Genomic DNA, 20535 nt, shown 5'->3' with positions numbered 1-20535 from the left:
AGCTAGATATAGTAAACGCAGATAGAATGGAAACCATAGGGAGGAATATTGCTCAAAGCAACTCACTTTTATTGACAGAGTACTGTAAGGCAAAGAAAAAAAATGTCTGCCAGGTTTTTTAAAAAGAAAATATGCAGCAAGAATGATTCATAAGGATCTGCAGTTCAACATATTATTGAAGTTTCAAAGATACTGTCTTATAAATCCAACTTTATTTTCTTGTCATATATACAAAAGCTGAACTTAAACAAGCACAGAACAGAACACAAAATGATGGATTTGCATGTGAGGTTTTGTTGATGGTTCATAATCTAGCCTGTAAACAAGGGAATGCACAGATTCGGTTACATAGATTATAGTCAGAGTTGACTAGATTTAAACTTAACGATACTCCAAAGCAAATAAAGAAACCACAAAATACAGATGTGCTCAATATGACATTTTTGAAAAAATCTAAACAATGTTAAACAATACACAGAGAACAAAACACTGACAGATGCCAAGAAAACTGCATTTTATGGCCAAAACTAATTTTGCATTTATGGAGAAGGCATCTGTGAAAACAGTTCTGCATTCTGACCACCCCACATTAATATTTTGGCCAGAAAACATCACAAAGCACTGGCTTTTGTCAGCTTTTTGAAGGATATGCATTTTAAGTGGTGATATATGTTAGCTGTGAGCCTCATACAAGATCTCACATCAGGCCGTGGTAGAGCAACCTATCATTTCCATAGGAAACAATGGTAACAGAAAGGTCCCGGGTACGCTAAAAAACCCAGACAGTGGCCAAGCTATAAAATCTGCAGCCTCTCAGTTCTTCCCTGAGGGAAGGGCAAATTTTCAGCCCACGTTTTTCAGACAGCCTAAATTCTGAAAGTAACAAACTGTGTGCAGCATCGCTTTGCTGCATCGTGTTGTTTCTCTGCCTCCCTATCTGTATAGCATTGGCCTTTCACCAGAAAAACTTACAAAAAGGACAGCTGCTTTTTTCACCAGTGGTAATTTAGCACTATTGTTGCTTCATAAAATAGAAGAATGCTAACATGTAAGAATGTGATGTATCAGGGTAAAAAGGAGAAAGATACTTAACCACAGTATTGCGTCATGTTTTAGCACTGCAGGGCTGTACCATGAGTAGTATCCTGGGTAAGTAAAATTCACTTCTACCTATACAGGCAAAACTGAACTGTATTTTAAAAGCCATACAATACTGCTCTTTAATGAGTACCCCCAAGATGCTAACTTTCATAGCACAGACAAGAACAAAGTTATCTTAACAACTACTCAAGGAAAAGGGATCCAGCTAACAGGAGAATAATGACACCATACATAGATGTAGCCAGTACAATCTGAAAATGAAGCATAACCACATTTGTCATATGGAAGTCTTTTGCTGGATGCTTAAATGCACAGTTTTCATGTCTTTTTTTCTTCTTTTCCTGTATGAAAATCAAGCTTTTTGCATAATTAACAAAAACACAAAGATATTTACATTTTAAATCCAATCCTCCACCTTCTGATTTTAAAGTGAGTTAACCTGTATCTTGCATATTTTAAAAAAAAGTGTCCAGAAAAAAGCTTAGATTTGTAATTCAGAATCTGTACTTTGTAAAAATACTTCCCTTGAACATGAAGTCAGTGCTGACCTCTTCAGGTCGTTGGTGAATAATAAAATCCCTCTAAAGAAATCTTAATAAATAAGAGCTGAAGGAAAACACGGAAAGAAGAAATACATTACCCCTGTATTGTAAAGTGTTGCCATTTTAAAGCACAGCATAGGCTGAAGAAAAACAGATATGCGTATATCAAAATGCATTTTCATTATATACCTACAGAACACGAAGTTCTGTCTCTGCTAAAGGCAATACAGTCTCTCTGGCTTTATTAGTACTGCTATTGTATATAGGTTTCCTAAAGTACAGTTAATACCTATAGAGGTGAATTTTAATGTATGAGTATGTGCTATGTTTCAAATGGCAGTAGGATAAGCATTTGAAAAATGTTACGATAATGATTTTAAATAAATCATACATCACTTAGGGTGTGTTCGATTCTAAACATAGAAAATTAGATTGTATTTGAAGTGGGTGTTGTTGCACTATGACTTAAGTCTCTTTCAGATGTCAAGAAGGTCCTCTCCACTTTCATCACTCTCCACAGTTAATTGTCTTGTCCACCATTTCTTGACTTCTGATCCACAGGAAGCAGCATCAGACATGGGATTCATTTTGCATCCAACAGATTTCACTGTTAAACATCCACCAGAGCGCAGGTTGACTGAAGACCCAGGATGGCTTCTTGGTTTGGGAGCTATGAAATTAAATAGAAAGCTCTGTATTAGTTTTGCTTCTTTAACATTTTTTGCTTGGAATTCAGGTATACAGAACTAACTGGAGTAGGATAGCTTTAAAATGCTCCAGCTGCTCACCATGCTCCCAATCATCTGCTGGCAGAGCAGTTTAGCTGAGCAGGGCTTGACTTCCTTCTGTTGGGATAACTGACACTATAGGTCATATCTTACCTGTTTAATTGTGAACTAAATGGTTTAAGTAGTACTTATATGAGCTGACATACTAGCAAAATTGTGAAAGGGGTAAGAGCCAGAAAAATCGAGGGAAAAGAGTATTTCTACACCTAGAACATGATATTTGACAATGGCATAGGGGTAGAAGCCAGTGCAAAGTACCAACATGGTTTATGGAACACAAAAAAGCATGTGTAAGCATAAGGGAAACACAGTTGAGCTCAATGATGACATTCATGACATTTGTTGGACACTTACCACATACTGGTCGGTACTGTGCATGGATATACCTCTACTTTTCTGTGGCTGTCCACCAAGGAACATTCAAGATTCCTGTGGCCATGATAACAGCTAAGGAAGTGAACCCTAAACTCCTCATTTGCACTTGGAAAACATACCCAGCTGGCTGCAGCTTGATGATCCTTTCTTAACATGTTCCCTCTTTAACTCTTTCTTTGTGTTCCCAAATATATGGCAAACATATGGGACAGTACAGCCCTCAGTTCATAGATTGTAAGTTAGTGTATGAAAAATAAAAAAACAAAAACCAAGAAATCCTGCAAATGACCGTATTTGGAAACATCTTCCAAGCTTTCTGAATTGGAAGGAAGGAGAGAGAGCTGTATTTCAGCACACTTGAGGGTCAAAAAACTCTGATGTGGATGCAATCTGCAGACAGGAGGTAGAACAGTGAATTATGAGGTTTCTAGTTTTGCTCAATCGTGTGTCTGCGTCTCTAACACTTCATACTTTGTCACAGTCCTGTTATTGTACAGCAATGTTTTGTCACGTGGGTACTCTACTGATACGCATTTTTCACTTACATGATGGCAAACACCGTGGTCGAATTTTCCACTGAGGTTTCCCAGCATCTGCAGAGTCTTGTCGATAGCCCCCTCTGTCAGAAAGTGTTGGGCTAAGGAGCTGCTGCTGGCTACTTGTCTGAATGGAGAAAAAAAAAAAAAGGATCTGTTAACAATCCCCACTGCAAGGGGATAATCCCAAGAAGGGTTATCTAGCCTTTCTATTCCACTTCCAAGCTTTGCAGACAAATACTAGCAAAAGGTAAGGCAGCAAGGTTTTCATTCTTTGCTGCCCCAACAGGCTACAACTAAAAAGACCAAGAAAGAACAACAAAAAAAGAGCACTTGGGCTCAATTCCATTATGCAGCCACACTATAACATATAATATAGCTTTCAGACGTCTGCAGTGGAGCTCCTTTGTAGTACTTTCTTCATTTCTTACCCTGGAAAAGCTCAGGGTAGCCATCCTCTATGCCAAGTGCTCACTCCCAGTGTAAACAACTATAGAATGCATAACAGGAAAATTTCAAGTTCCTGAACCTATAGAAAACTCACGCTAGAGCAGAAAGTTGGTGCTGCAAGTTAGCGCTTTACAGCACTAGCAAGACAGCTAACTAAGCCAGGGAATTCCTGCCTTAGGCTATCTTGTCTTTACACCTGAAGGCTAAGACCAGAGCAAAATAAAATATTGCCTTCAAATTTTCCACTGAAAATGATGTTTAAAAAAAGAACAAATAAGAAACGTAGTTTTTTTTTTGCCTTTGTTTTTTAATTTGCTCTGAGTTGCTGATGGTCTCCTGGTTAACATACCTCCGGCTGTGCACTGTTATCTTGATTAATAGCATTCATATCTTCACTTGGCTGCGTTGTCTCAATGCTGGGAGGATTCAGAAATCGACTCAGCTCCTGCTGTTGACTCTCTCGTAGACTATGAATAATGCTGCACGATTGCTGTTGTTTCTATCAAGGTACAATATGTGACAAAAATAATGTTCTCATTGGCGTATGTCAATGTGTTTTTTTTCCCCTCAAACTTTTAAATATTTAACCAAATATTGAGTGCCAGATGTGGATTCCAGGTGCATCAATAAAGCTGTGTGTATCAGATGGCCATCATTTAAATAAAGTGACTCCCAGCATATGTCTGGCCTTTATGCAGTAACTGAAGGATGAAACTTACAAAACACATTAAGTGGAAAACAAGTCGCTCATAATAACCCACAGTTTGAAAATATATGAAGGTTTGAATTTAAGTGTTAACATTTCTCCCAAAGAAGAAACAAGTAGAGATTCACTAAGATTTACATGAAGGCATTGAAAAAATTCAGATTGTTTTCATGGACTTTGGAACAGACTTCCAGTAAGAATGAATAAAACAGCAGTGGAAACCTTGGGACTGAGTATAGATTTACAGTACACATAGAAAAACAAAACCACTATCATCATGATCATACAATCTAATTTGCTTTTAAATTAAACTAAAAAGCCTTTAGGAAGGGTTTTGCTTTCCTGGGTAGTTTTCACAGACTTCCTCTTTAGAGACTAACAAGAGAATTAGAAAATATATCTAAACTTCCATAATTATATTCACTTTATAAAAGGTTCATATAATGTGAAATGATCTGAACCATATTATGAGAGTGGAATGAACAGCATATTTAACACAGTGTAATTCGATATCATAATGAAATGAACAACTGAGTTGAGCAAACTCAGAATTGAGAGCTGAGATTAAATTTACTGTCATTACTGTTATAGAGATGGAAACAAAATGTAACTATTAATCTGGATATGCCTTGAACACTCATGTTTCAGCTTTAACATATATTACATTCACATCATCCAGTTAAGATTTTATAAATTTGTAAACAGAAAAGGCCAGACCTCATGATCATAGATTTCTATAGTGAATCTACAGACACAGGCTTACAAGAGGTAAACTTTATATAAACAAACAAACAAACAAACAAACAAATAAATAAATATGCATATCAAAACCTGGACTCAGTTTGCCTCACAGCAAATGAAAACTCACTGATCAAGACAGCTACATTTAAGCCCTTTATATAAAGAAGATTATTATTATTATTTCAATGAATAAAAGAGGAGAATAACTGCAAAGGCCAATTCAAAATCCCTGTAAGTATTTAACATACATTTCATCCAAGACAAAACTTGATCAGCAAATACTGAAGCTACGCAGAACAAAGGCAAAAATGTTTCTGACAATCAGGAGCTCTGCAGAAACAGAATACAGAAGCATGAGCTTGGTCTATGCAAGTGAATTAAACAGACAGGGATTTCCTGCAGCGCTGAAGCCAAGAGGCAGGCCAAGACTTGCGTCCTCTGGCCAATCTCTCTTTCTCCCACAAAAGACAGCTACAACTTTACTGCAGTCTCTGCTCTGCTAGCCCTGAATTGTGCCTGAAGGGTAGTCTTATAACAGTGGTCTGGGAGAGCAGGAGCATATATGTGCCAAAACTGTGCCAAGGAACATGCAACCAGTATGGGTGGTCCCCTGCCAGTCCTGACGCAATGACCCGGCCCTACTCAGTCTACCAGCGCAAACAGAGCTACCACGTGCCATGGTCTGCAGACATGATTTGCATATACATATTGCTCATTTGTATACAGTTACTGCCATGGCTCATTCAAATTATGTATCTTGAGACAGATTCTATTTGAAGACTCATCTACTGGTATCTTATTCATGGTAGCTTGTGCCAGCGGAGGCAAGAAAATAATAAAACTATATTTAGATGAAGGATTAGGCCTAGGAGGCTTCATCAAATTACATTGTTTTTTTTCTTCATTCCTTTGACTTTGGACTTTGCACATACATCTTCCTGCTCTATTGAAGAGACAGATAAATTTTTGGCAAGAAGACAGCTTTTGACTTCAAAAGATGCTTATTTTTGTAATTCTGTGAATTGAGCTGTAGGCATAATTTTTTGCTGAGTTAGCAACAGCTACATTATTTTTCACATAAATATTATGATGGCTCCAGAGTAAATTAAGCATTGTGACAGAAAATTCTAGCTTTGCTGAAATGTACAATTTATTGCAGTCATTTAGATTCTGTTTTAGCTTGACTTACTGCTCTGATTCTCTTTAAGCACTTCTTCAGCCACATGCGTATGGTCTGTTTGGCCACCTCCTCCTCTATGGTATATTCTAGTTGTTCCCTTGCAAGCAGCTCTTCCAGTTGAAGACTTTTTCTGATATCAACAGACCTATAAGAAAGCATGCTGGAAGAAACATAGATATTGCACTTTTAAAATGTTGATGCCCATCCAATACAATTTAGAAAATCAAAACTCATAATTAAGACTTCAAAGCAAAAACACATAATTTAGGCATGTTCAAGAAATTCAGATCTGAATCTAAAAAACATTGAGATAATTCTGGAAGAGACTTGTTCTCAAAACAAATGAATCAGATACATTTAACTATCCAATGCAGGTTATTTGCTGAACTGTGAGCAACTAAGGCACGTGTAGTTTTGGTGGGCTTTTTTTTTTCTTTTTTTGGGAAGCTTAGATAATTCTGTGATTCAGTAACATTCTCATTTCTGCCTTATTTCTAGTCAGATACACTGTCTAGTTCCTACATGTGCGAGGATGATTTTGCCTTGCTTGGGATTCAAGGACAACATAGGATTGCTCGTTAAGACAATCGTCACAAACAAAAATGTTAAAATTATTACTTAGAGCTGATTCCCTCCATAGGATTCCCTCAGAGGCAGTACCTCTGTGGCTACCATTCTTGCCTTTTCCCAAACCTAGTTAGTATCTTTTAACTTAGAGGGAAATACAGGACATCACATGCATTCTACACATTTAGAGAAAATCTCACACTACCTCAGCACGTCATGGAAAGTGACATCACCACCATTATGGAGCCGTTCCATTTCGTAGCACATGTGCTTGAACAACAGCTTGTCCTTGTCAAGATCTACTTCCAGCCTGCCACGCAGAAGCCTCAGCAGAAATTTCACTCGGAAGGTAGGAATTACTCCCTGGATAAAATTGCATAATAGCTGGTATATTGTGATATAACAATCAACTCAGACGTTCAATTTGATCAGTGAGAGAAACACCATTTCTCCAAAGATTCCATGTCAAATCCTGGACTGTTAAAGTCAAACTGAATACATTATTAGATAATACATACATGCAGCTAGTTGTAGTGTGTGGAATTCTTTGCTGTTATTTTGCTGATACACAATGAAAATCTGTGCTGTTCATTTTGTCAGAATTTTTCAGAATTCCTTGGGGTACTTAATTTCCCCTTTTGCATTAATCTGAAATGAGATTTATACATTCAAACTGCTGCCTTTGAAGAACTGAAATTAAACTAGAATTTCCACATTCACAGCCAGACCTACATCTAGCTGTAAAACTGTTTCTTTCTATGTGCATCTTTGCACAGGAGGTCCTTTGTGTCCCTCTGTGTCCCTGTGTCCCAGCCCCTGCTCCAGCAGCACCACCCAGAGCAGGGTGCCCAGGCCTATGGCCAGGCTCCAGGGAGGTTCCAGGAAGGAGACCCCACAGCCTCTGGGCAGCCTGTGCCAGTGCTGCAGCACCTGCACAGTGCAGCACTGCTCCTGGTGTTCAGAAGGAACCTCCTGGTCTACAGTTTGTGCCCTCAGCTTCATGTCCTAGCACTGGGCACCACTGATAAGAGCCTGGCTCTGTCCTCTGTGCACCCTCCCTTCAGGTAATTATAGGCATTTATGAGACGATCCCTGAGCCTCCTCTTCTCCTGTATGAACAGTTCCAGCTCTCTCAGCTTCTCCTCATAGCAGAGATGCTCCAGGTCCTCAGTCATCTCTGTTGCACTTTGCTGCACTGTCTCCTGCTGGAGACTCCTCTATGTCTCTCATACTGCTGAGCACAACACTGAATGCAGTACTCCAGGTGTGGCCTCACCAATGGCCTCAGTAGTTCATCTGCTGGCAACACTCCTCATGTAGTCAAGAACACTGCCAGCCTTCTTTGCTGGCTCATGCTCAACTTGATGTCTGTCAGCAGTTCCTAGTTCTTTTCTGCAGAGGTGCTTTTCAGATGGGTAGTCCCCAGCTGATGCCTGGGTTTGTTCCTCCCCAGTTGCACAACTACACATTTCCGTGTGGTGTTCCCCAGGGGTCGGTGCTGGGGCCTGTCCTGTTTAATATCTTTATTGATGACCTGGATGAGGGCATTGAGTGCACCCTCAGTAAGTTTGTAGATGACACCAAGCTGGCTGGAAGTGTTGATCTGCCTGAGGGTAGCGAGGCCCCACAGAGGGATCTGGATAGGCTGGATAGCTGGGCTGAAGCCAATGGGATGGGATTCAGCAAGACCAAATGCCGGGTCCTGCACTTTGGCCACAATAACCCCAGGCAATGCTACAGGTTTGGGGCAGAGTGGCTGGAAGACTGTGTAGAGGAAATGGACCTGGGAGTGTTGATTGATGCTAGACTGAACATGAGCCAACAGTGTGCCCAGGTGGCCAAGAAGGACAATGGCATCCTGGCTTGCATCAGAAACAGTGTTGTCAGCAGGAACAGGGAAGTAATTGCCCCCCTGTACTCAGCACTGATGAGGCCGCACCTCGAGTACTGTGTCCAGTTTTGGGCCCCTCACTGTGAGAAAGACATTAAGGCCCTGGAGCGTGTCCAGAGGAGGGCAACAAAGCTGGTGAGGGGTCTGGAGCACAGGCATTATGAGGAGCAGCTGAGAGAACTGGGATTGTTCAGTCTAGAGAAGAGGAGGCTCAGGGGAGACCTTACTGCTCTCTATAACTACCTGAAGGGAGGTTGTCGTGAGCTGGGGGTTGGCCTCTTCTCTTGTGTAACTAGTGATAGGACTAGAGGGAATGGCTTCAAGCTGCACCAGGGAAGGTTCAGGCTGGACATTAGGAAATACTACTTCTCTGAAGGGGTGGTCAGGCACTGGAATGGGCTGCCCAGGGTGGTGGTGGAGTCACCGAGCTTGGTGGTGTTCAAAGAGTGTTTGGATGTTGTGTTGAGGGACATGGTTTAGCGAGAACCATTGGTGATGGGTGAATGGTTGGACTGGATGATCCTGAAGGTCTTTTCCAACCTTAGCGATTTTATGATTCTATGATTTCCCTTGTTGCATTTAATAAGGTTTCTGTCAGTCCATTTCTCCAGGTCTTTTTGGATGGCAACATGACTCTCTGGCATATCAGCCACTTTCTGAGTTTTGTGTCACCTGCAAACTTGCTGAGGCATGCACCCTGCCCATCATTCAGACTCTTCTTGGCCTCCAACTAGGGTTTGTGCCCCTGATCACCACCCTCTGGGCTCAGCTGTTCAGCAGCATTTCAATCCATCCTGCTGCCTGCCCAACCAGCCCATAATTTATTTGCTTCCTCGTGGGGATCTTATGGGAGACAGTGTCAAAATCTCAGCAAAGTGTTTCTGAAGATCAGACAAAAATGGATGTGAGCTTGAGAACTGGAGATAATGGAACAACTGTTGTGAAGCTGGGACTAAAAATGCTACTGCATTGATCCTCTGAATATTTACATTTATTTCTAAGTCCACTACCATCAGCACTTTACTGCTGTAAAGAACACAGGTTAGTATTTGATATATCATCAACAATGTTAGACCACATTTGCTGAGCTTTCAGAATCTGGACAGTGGTTGTTCAATGAGTTTCTTCAGCACGCTTTGTTTCCCCCACATGATTTTTCAATGAAAAAAAAAAAAAAAAACCCTAAACATTAATTATTGGATTTCTCTGCTCACTTTCAAGTTTCTTACCTCTCTCTTGTCATCAACCATGTTCCAAATAATTTGAAAATGCCTAAGATCGTTATAACTTAAAAGTTGGTCTTCTTCAGTTGAGTAAAACAATGAGAAATTCTCCACAATGATAGCTAAAAAAAACACAAAACCAAAATACACCATAAAGAAAGCCTGTAGTAACATTCTAACTGATGAACTGTAAGCAGCAATGAATTTTGACAAAAAGTGAACTGTTGTGCAAGCTTCACACCAATGATCAGATGAGCATTTTCAATGGGCAACATGCTATCATGCTACATAAATACTCATTGTGCTTACTTTTAAAAAGCTGTGCTTAAATGTGCCTAATTGAACATTTTCTAAAATTGGTTAGAAGAATTCCTACAATACTGGAAAAATGTAAAATGGAGGATAGAGAAGCTCAGAAAATGATACGTGTATAATTATACTCGAGAAATACAACACATCTCTTTGTTGAAAACATTAGTGTTCTCAAACTTCTGAAGTTTCAACGTACACCATGCCAGAGAAGTATCAATTACATGCTATGAATATAAGATAATGACGAAGGTATAAGGTAACATATCTGAAGAGCACAACAGACACAAGTCTAAAATATTACATGTAAGACTGACACTTTTGTTTTTATTGCATGTTTTCACTTACCAACAAGCAAATTTAGCATGATATATGCAATGATGACATAAAATGAACAGAAATACATAAGAGCACCAGCATAATTTCCACAGTCTGTCTTCCAGTAGGTGCTGTTATCTGGTGTACAAAATGGAGGCTGAACCTTTAAAACCAAAGAAGAAAAAGTCAGTCAATAACACTAACACACACAAGGCACACTGTGCGTTTGTACCACTGAAAAGAAACAAATTGGTGCTCTGAAATATGGCTTTCAAAAAGCTTTTTTGTACTTTAATTTTAAGAAGGAAGCGAATAATGTGTTTTTCATTGCAGTGGAATCCACAGGCAGATTTTTACTTAAGCAAAGCAAAATGATCCAAGGACAAATTCTGAGGTCGTTATGACCAGCATTTACCTTTCAGTTCGTTTGAGCAGTCCTTTTGCCACAATCAAAGCAGAGATAACAGTGGAAAAGTGATTTACTGCACTTCAGATTTGGAAAGCATATTTTGATTTTAAAATCACGTAACAGCCTACCCCCATGAAATTTTACATTGTGAGTCTGTGATTGGATCGGTAATTTTTGTGTCATGTGCTGAACTTAGTGAACATTGCATCTCTTGAAGAGATAAAAGCAGTCACACTGTTCCTTGTACCACCCTAAGGTACTGGAAACAAACTGTGATGCAAGGATGTTACCTATTCCTTGCCTAGTTTATCTCTGTTAGTATTGTATTTACCATGCAGTCATGCATAATTTTGTTCCAGTCTTCTCCGGTAACTATTCTGAAGAGTACAGTAATAGCCTTACCAGCCGATGAGAAATTTGCATGTCTGTTTTAAACAAAAAGAGAGAGAGAGCATTTGATGTCCCAGGAGTAACTTATGGCAAGAAAAAAAAAAGGCAAACCATTTTCATTTTCTACTGCTCTGTTATTATTTAGAACTGAAAACAGTTACAGTACTATCTGAATGAGCTCACTGAATTATTTATTCTATGACTTAAGACACAACAACTGAAATGTAGCTCAGACACAGGTCTGAATATCTTGGCTCATTCTATTGAAGAGCAAAAGAAGACTCAAAGCCAGATCCTATTTCCTGTCTCTGTTCTCTTCTTGAAGTCTGATGACAATACTGATTGGGAAATTCCCAGGAACAACCCCATGAGGTACTGTACCTATTAATGTTCTCTCCATATTTCACCGTACCAAATAAAACTACTCCAGCAAAAGCGTAACAAAGAAGCAGTAAGAACATTCCCACTATGATGAAGAAACTCTTGTACATGCTGACAACCACAGTCAAGAGCAGCATTTTTAGTGTAACCTGGAAGGACAGAGAAAAAGCAATTCACTATGTCACTCAGGAAACCAGAGAGACAAGTGAAAAGTGAGTTACTGCAGTTGCCATTTTGACCTATAAGCTAATGGAAGAATCCAGTGAAACAGTACATTATAAATCTGATTGAAAGACAACATTTTGTGCCCACCTCCGAAATTCAGTGCACTTTCTACTTGTTGAAGATATCAGCCCATCCTCAAAAAGTATCTGTAAATAATACTGTATAGGATTAGATGACAACAATACAGAATAAACTTTCCTATGGATTGGTGTTCACCGTAAGGATCAAAGTTAGCATTGTGTGAATGGTGCTGTAGTAAACTACTTAGGGCATACCCAAAAGTGATGCTGAGTGTTAGGTGGAAGCCATAGACACTGCAGCTTACCTAAAAAAATATGCTGATGTACAGAGAAGGGGATCTCCTTAAGATCAGTATGAGTGATGAAACAGATTGATTAAACTAATTAATTTATCACCCAAGTTGGCCAAAGAGCTTAAGAAGATACTGTAATTCTGAAAATTACATAGGCAATAGGTATATATTACTTTTCCATGCAGCCATACTGAACGTATTACTCTCTATAAAGGTGTTGCCTTAGACTGTCTTAAAATCCTTAGACACTTTGGATGCTATAGAAAATTCTCTTTAATGGAACTGAGGTATCAGTTTTCTTCAGAATAATGCCAAACTGGTAACTCATGCTGACTTTCAAGCACTGCATTGCACCAGAAAAGTTGGTGAGACTGATGCAACTCCTTACCTAAAAGCACAAATGTCTGGGTTAAAAACTTGAAAAAGCTTCAGAATCAATCAGAAAGCTTTGAAGGCAATCACTTGGTCTGTCTGCATTAGAAGCAAGGATTTTTTCATTTGACTTCCAAGAATCTACAGGCTCTGTGTAGTTTGATTGCAGAATGTTTTTTTTTTATCTTAACTGAACAAGCCCTCTGTCTTGCTGTTTTTAACCCTGGCAATCCACTGTAGTGATCTTTACTTTTCATCACATTTACCTTAATATGTCAGACTTCACAGAAAATGTTTGGATAATCCAAGTTCTACAGTTAGAGAATGCAGAATGTTACCACTTGTTAAAAAAATTTGCTTGTTTTCTGCGTATTCTAATTCCGCTAGTCTACTCTCAATTACATCACAGCAAATCCAGGCTGGATGTGGCTCTGTACAGCCTGGTCTGTTGGTTGGCAACCCTGCACATAGCAGGGGAGTTGAAACTAGATGATCATTGTGGTCCTTTTCAACCCAGGCCATTTTATGATTCTGTGAAATCCCAGCATGGAAGAAATAAAGACTTTAGAAATGACTTGCTTTGTAGCCATCCTGGTGCTTCCAGAAGAATAACTTGGCCCAATAGTTTTTAACACTGAACAGAAATCCTTTACTGTGATAAGAGACAAGACAGTGCTAAAGACACAAGTCACAGACCTGCATTCTGGAAGACGAAACTTCTATTACACAGCACTATTATAACAAGACAACTAGATCTTCCAACACTTCACTAGTTTTGCAGAGAAAATAAGTACATAGCATGCACATCACACCAAAATGAAATGGAGAAGTCTGAAAGTAGGACAATATATGCTCGGAGTTTCAGAGAACATTTAAAAAAAAATCTGTTCAGCATTGCAGAGGCACATTTATTTTACAAAAAGTGCAGCTTTTCCAGTAATTGTTATGTTTTGTTATTATATAATGTACATAAAAACCCTGACATTTTAAAGACAGCATCTAAAATTAGAGACTGCTGCTTGAAGCCTCTTTTTGGCATATAAGTTGGAGCCTTATAGAGCGTGCGCTAGAGATGGATAGCAACTACTCTTTTAGTCTATACATGAACACTGCAATGGTTGTAGTTCTGAACTTATACTTACATGTTTTCCACAAATAGAGAAAAATCTGAAGACAATTACGCATGCCCCCATCATGTATGTGTACGCATTCTGGAACAGAAACATGAATATGTAACTATCCCATACTGATCTCCTGGAAAGTAAGGCAGTCACCATACACAAACTAGTAGCAAAACTATTTCAATAAGAAAAGTGGAGCAGTATGGAAATAATGGAAGATGCTCTACCACTTTGAAAGCACTGACCCAGAGTCCACACATATCTAACTAAAAAGACATCCAGTCCTTTATCAGGTTGGCTGTAATTACACCCAGCTGCCCTGGTCTACTTGTCTAGGCAGCTGCTTGCTTAAAGAAACTCCTCAGGCCTTTATAACTACTCAGCAGCAGGGAGTAAAGCGAGGATGCCAGAACAAAAGGACTAGCCACACAGAACAGGCTTTCCACCAAACAAGCTTGGGGCAAGAGAGAAACCCCAGTCACTACAGGGAGGTGACTTCAGTAGTTGGTAATTAGTGACAAGCATCAACAATCTCTTCTCCTCCCTTCATAAATACAGGAACCAACACTGCAGCAAACTTTAAAAAACAATTGGGGTTGGAGGAAGGAAGGGTTGATTTCTTCCCTTCTCCTCCATGAAGCATTTCTTCTGTTTTCTTAGTCAATGTCTGTAGACCAGAATCACTGCTGGGTTTGGGACAGATAGCACCGTTCAGTAGTTTTCAACCTATGCCTTCTTTCAGTCTTTTGCTCCTATCTATATTCTGTGTACCGTCTCCTGCTTGCTCCTTATGAGACTTCTGCTGGCAAGAGCTCTTAGTCTTTCCAGGTTACTTCCTTTCCTCATTCACATTCATCTAAAGACTTCAATTTTCTACCATACTTACAGACTCTACCTCATACCAGTCAGATGACTTTCTTACTTCAGTGCCCAAGAGAAGGATTTCTTATTCTTAGCAACAAGCTTCATTTGTTTCATTTGTATTTCAGCCTTTTACTTATTAAACGAGCAAGGGTTTATTTGGATGTAGTGTAGCAGTGATCCTACTGCTGGTGCTTAACAGATAAAATTAAGTTTAAGCACTGGAACTGCATTTTTTAAATCTTACCAGCAAGGCAAAGTGAAGTATCACCCATATAACTCCAAGAGATGTCACTAAGAGATCATATCGATTTCTTCTGCTTTGCCAGAAGCCAGAAGGTGACATGGCAATAATCTTCATTGTGACCTACAGATTAAAAACAAATTTTTCAGTTTCAGAATTATTATTTCTTACTATAGGGGCCTCTTCCATCCTCTGAAATGTCTGATGGAACACCAAAGGAGTGCAGCTGAACATCCCAGACAGAACGTTCAATGTATGAATTGCTGAGGTGAAAGCAGGTTTAAGACTTTTTGTAGTTAAGTGAGTTATGAAGTTAAAAATGATTATGCTGATAATATGTAGCTAAAGGAGGCAGTAGGATGCTATATAGCTGTCCATAAAAGCTGCTAAATTCACAAAAGCATAAGTGAACTCAAGAGCATAGTTGTGTTCTGCAGCTCCTATATATCAAATTAATTAAAAAGCATCCCCATATTGCAAATATTCATTTCTTTAAGGAATGATCTGTACCCAGCACCATCTGTACTCAGAAGTGTATAGAAAAGAAAACTAAGAACAGTAAAGGCAGTACATTTCACAGTGTTCCCAGTAAAAACAGCAGTGAACAGTAAAGGCAGTACATTTCACAATGTTCCCAGTAAAAACTGCAGCAAAAGTGCTTGACATTTCCAAAATAGGTAACAGAAGTGCAGGCATGAAGCTTAAGAATAGATACTGATAGGAAAGTCACAACTAACAGACACTGAGGTGGGGTGATGCAGGCAGAGGGGGTGCCAGAGTGTTTCTTGTACTCAATTCACATCAAACATCAAAGCAATTGAAGTGTTGCTATATAAAGGGAAAAACTGTCAGGCATTCATTACATGATTTTTTTTTTCCATCCCAGCTTGCAATGCTGCCACTTAGCAGTATTCTTTAAACTTCTGCAAAACAAACTGTATATAAAGGGACAGTAGGTTATGGCAAAAATCTGATTTTCCAATTAGTTTTCTTCAGTAGAATATTTTCTGAAGCCTGATTGCAGAATAAAGAACAGAGGCTCTCAATCTCTAACTAGCATTTGAGGTAGTACCTAAGGGAGTCTTGCCTCACCTCTCTTCAGTTAGCTGAGGTGCCCTGGCATATCAGGGATAGCTGCATGGGGCTGGCAGGGATAACACATCACCTCCAAACATCCTTACTCTGCTGTAGGCTCAGGGAGGTAAGAGGAGGTCAGCTAAGATACCAGAAGAGCTGTTGTTGATGCCTATCACTCCACATCTCGTCTAATTAGAGTCACAGACAGAACACCCACCTCACCCACATTCAGATGTTTATAATCTTGACCTGAATACCAATGCATGCAAATAAAAAAATCACATATCACTTTACTCTGTGATCATCAGTTCTGCAACAGAAGTGAGATCTTTTAAGTTCTTCCTATTCTCCTATACCACATACATAGAGTTTAAGGCCAGAATAAAGACTCCTTAAACCAGACACGGGGCCGTTAAGAAGGCAGAAAGGGCTTGGCCTTCCTACAGTATTAAGTCCATAGTGGTAACAGACAATGCAATGTGCACAGCAGACCTCATAACATCATGTTGCTGCGTTAGGGAAGAATCAGGGCAGGAAGCTGCTTTCTAACTCCATGAACTGAGTGCACTCACAATGTGATATCTTGCCTGTTGAGACGGTCCTGGCTCTGACAAAGTCCCTTTTAAAATCTAGAAGTGTATTTGTTTCCCTTGGCAGTTCAGAAGAAAAAGTATATCTGAAGACATAGTTTCTGGGTAAATTAAAACCAGTCTGTATATGATACAAATCAAACTTTCCCATGTTTGCTGAATCTCTCAAGAGACACTGATTACTCCTGGGTAGAGGAAAAAGAAGCAACAACATGGGCATATTCTATCTACAGCTGCTACAAGGTATTCGCTTCATTGCCTATTCATCACTGCTGGCAAAACCTATCACTGGAACATAGGAACTGTCATATTGGATTAGAGTGGTAGGAAATCTAGTTCACTATCCTGTCTATGATAGTGGTCAGTATCAGCTATTCAGTGGTGACTGAAAGGAAAAAATACTCAACAACAAACTTAGAATTCTGTACTAACCTACCCACAGAGGCGGTCTTCTTTAATGTTTAATGTGTTTTGCTACACTATGGATATCATTACACAGAATAAATAAATAAACAAAAAGAATTACAGATTTCAAAATGTGTTTAAATCCTTAGATTCCAGCCTTATGAAAACAGGTTATTTACAGTTGCAGAGTTGATCGTGATGACATATTTTTCACTTACCACACAGGATTCAAATCTATTCAACAAAAGACAGACAATGCTGATATTTGACATAGCTTATTGAAAGGTATTACAATGAAATCATACCAACAACTATGAGTGGTATGACGATGTCACAGCTACAGAATAGTGAGGATTACCAATGCCCCATCCCAAAGGTCTGGGCAAGATATAATCAAGCAAGAACTCTGTCAGACAGGTATTGTGTTGTACAGATTGAATTTAATATGTTCTAAAACCAATAAAAATAAAAGCTTTCACTGGGTTCACCAAAAATACAAGCTGAAATGATCAGAGTTGAGTGTGTATATACAAAAGGCCTCAGGCTCAAGATAGCATTGCTGTATGACTATAATAAATGAAAAGTTTACTTCTACAATATGCGTTTCAAGGCAAACAACATGGAGAATCCCAAGTGTGCACGTATTGGAATAAAAAACTGAAGAACAAGACAGTGTTCCTAAAGCCAAAGTGGAATATACACATACTGTTCTTAATCTCAAGAAGTTATAAAATATATTACTTTACCTCAAGGACAAAAATGAAGGTGAAAACAACAGACATTGTTGCTAAAGGAACAGTCACTGGATCTGCAGCATCCCACTGAAATGCAAACAAAATCCGTTCATAGAAGAGTAGATGTTAAACAGAAATAAATGCCTATTCAGTGCTTACTTTTATTAAAGTATTTATTAATGAATAGATTTCACTTTAATATATATTCAGATAGGAATGGCGTTGTGATGTATTCTCCTCTCATGGATTTACAGCTTAACTGGAAATTAAAATTAGTGGACCAGACCACAAAAAGGCAGAAATTGACTCAGCTCCACAAATTACAATTAATCTACTGTGACCTATGCCAACTGTACCTAGCAATCATGTTTCGCTATATTCATCACAGTAATGGCTCAATTGATCGTTAATTGGTGTTGGGAAATGTGCAATACATGCTGTAAGACTATAATAAAATGCTTAAAGAAACACAGTTACCTTAACTGATAACAACACAGACTGGGCCAGAACAAGTACAGCAATAGTTCTCTTAAAAAATGGATGTTGAGTTACATCATACATCTTAGCTCTAAAGCCATCATTATCTGAAAAAGTATGAGGTAGAGGAAAAGAGTTAAAATTCACAGCAGTATTTTTCTCTTTCTATTTCTTGACTTATTTTCCATGTTCATTAGTGGCAACATAATCCTTGACCAGTTTTGAAATACATTTCTAATTTTCTGCTACAATTTCCCATATCAAATAGGGCTTCTGAAAATATAATTTCAAATACCCAACACCAGTGTTGCATGAAGGCTTTGGTACTTGTAGGGCTAGAGCACCATTCAGCTGCTGTCAGGCTAATACATTCCATTCATATCATTAAAAGCCAACTGCAAACATATTTCATTTAAAAATTCATTTTTTCATTAAGGCTTATCCTAAAACCATCGAAGTGCAACCTTTTTTGGGTTGATTTTAATAGCCTTATGCAGAGATATGTAGTTGGAGCCTGTTTCCACATTAACTTATGCGCAACCTCCTAGTGGCCTCACGATTACAATTTTAATTTGAATCTCAGACTCCTGGGGAATTACGAACACTAGGGCTCAACATGAATGAAATCAAAATATCTTTGATACCCGGACGAGGTGGGAGATGAAGAGGTTGTGCTATCTTCAGTCTGCTTTTCAGATCTTCCCATCGTCTCTGATCTACAGTCAGTAAAGCTGTCCCCTTAACAAACAAAGAGAAGCATATAAAGCTTTTGTCATATAAAAGCGAGAACGTTTAATGCTGTAAACATGAAAACAACATTCTCTTTGGTGTCTGAAATAAAGTTACATATTCAGCCCTCCTTAAATAACACACTGCTTGGGGAAAGGAGTCAAAGTATCTACCTGCACTCAAGAGGATTTCTGGATGCATTAGCTGCCAGTTTCTGGGACTCAACCCAGCAGGCACAGTTGTTGCTCTTTGTAGCAGCAGCCCAGTGCAGGCAGTGAGGCACTGCAGGAGGCCTTCCATTTGACTGAACATCATATGCCAGGAAGCACTGTTTTAAGGAGTGGTCGATTTTGTCTGGACTTTGCTACAGAAAATGCTGTGGTTCATCAGTGCTGCTGCAGTTTCTCAGAGAGCAAGCCCTCTAGGAGCCCGCTGCAGCTCTCCACAGCTCTTCTGTTTGGAGTGTAATTGAAATAAAATAACAGTATGATGTGAATCTACAAGAGTTCTCCACGTAGGAAGAGCAAGAAGAAGTGGAGACACACCTTCAAGGTGGTGATGTTAGATGGCAATGATGGGAAAAAAAGAAAAAAACAAAGCCCAAAGCAGAATTCAACATCATTCAGAATGACCCTTGAAACAAAATTGGACTCTCATCACTTTAGAGGACTGTAAAATTTCACAAAAAGAGTATGGAACTGGAGGCACAAGAGAGATCTCAGAGTGACTGTTACAACTCTTTTGCCTGGACACATGGCTGTCCTGTGTTGGTGGTGGACGTGAGGCTGGCTGCACTGCTAATAAGGCCAGTAAAGCTCCCTCTGAGGTGGACTTAATCTTTTTATGTAGCTGCATCCCCAGATTTCACCCTGAAAGCAGGTATCTTGAAACATGACACAGACAAAGCAGCAGATACTGGGATGCCTGTTAGTCGTGTCCAAAACCGTATCATTTAGAAAAGTTTAAATTAAAAAGGCAACTCATTTATCCGCATGAGTGAGTCTGTTTTACGTTGTTGGAGAGCTTTCATTACAAAGAAGACAAAAGGTAACAAAAAAGAAGTGGAACTGTATAAATGCTGATGCCAAGGTGGTCTGTTTATCAGAAACTACCAGTCCAACAGCTGAATCATTTCTAAGGGTAATAAAATACATCTGGGTTTGTGAGTGGGTCTACTGCTGGAGCAGCTGTATTTGCATTTGGACTTCAATTCAAAACCATCAGAAAATTTGAGTTAATCACCTCTGAACACATGATGCTCGGGAGATGCAGCAAGAGATGCATGAGGCTGTGCAACAAGAGGACTATGGAGTGCACTGGGCCATGACAGTGGGATTTCTGGACCCAGACCAGAGTCCCTTGTAGTACTCTCAGTCCAGCATCTCTAGGGCTGAGGCTCCTACAGTTCATGTAGAATCACACAATCACCAAGGTTGGAAAAGACCTCCAAGATCATCCAGTCCAACTGTCCACATACCAA

General features: G+C 39.3%; 1 protein-coding gene across 3 annotated transcripts in view; it reads right to left on the bottom strand.

Annotated features, from left to right (window-relative positions):
• Positions 1-46: 46 nt before the first annotated feature.
• NALCN (sodium leak channel, non-selective) overlaps positions 47-20535 on the bottom strand; it is a 214682-nt gene continuing 194193 nt past the window's right edge. For all 3 annotated transcript variants that reach the window (XM_040653961.2, XM_015274986.4, XM_015274991.4), the window contains 14 exons: positions 18971-19064; positions 18327-18433; positions 17862-17936; positions 15047-15166; positions 13960-14028; positions 11908-12056; positions 11468-11561; positions 10758-10890; positions 10107-10222; positions 7192-7349; positions 6429-6579; positions 4142-4291; positions 3352-3469; positions 47-2313 (listed from right to left, as the gene is read on the bottom strand). In XM_040653961.2, the coding sequence (XP_040509895.1) occupies positions 2120-2313; positions 3352-3469; positions 4142-4291; positions 6429-6579; positions 7192-7349; positions 10107-10222; positions 10758-10890; positions 11468-11561; positions 11908-12056; positions 13960-14028; positions 15047-15166; positions 17862-17936; positions 18327-18433; positions 18971-19064 (1728 nt within the window). In that variant the 3' untranslated portion in view covers positions 47-2119. The remainder of the gene's footprint in view (positions 2314-3351; positions 3470-4141; positions 4292-6428; positions 6580-7191; positions 7350-10106; positions 10223-10757; positions 10891-11467; positions 11562-11907; positions 12057-13959; positions 14029-15046; positions 15167-17861; positions 17937-18326; positions 18434-18970; positions 19065-20535) is intronic.

This window comes from Gallus gallus, chromosome 1 (genome assembly GCF_016699485.2).
Source record: "Gallus gallus isolate bGalGal1 chromosome 1, bGalGal1.mat.broiler.GRCg7b, whole genome shotgun sequence".
Lineage (NCBI taxonomy): Eukaryota > Metazoa > Chordata > Aves > Galliformes > Phasianidae > Gallus > Gallus gallus.
Note: the sequence above shows the minus strand (reverse complement) of the source record. Positions and strands in the feature narration are given on the sequence as shown.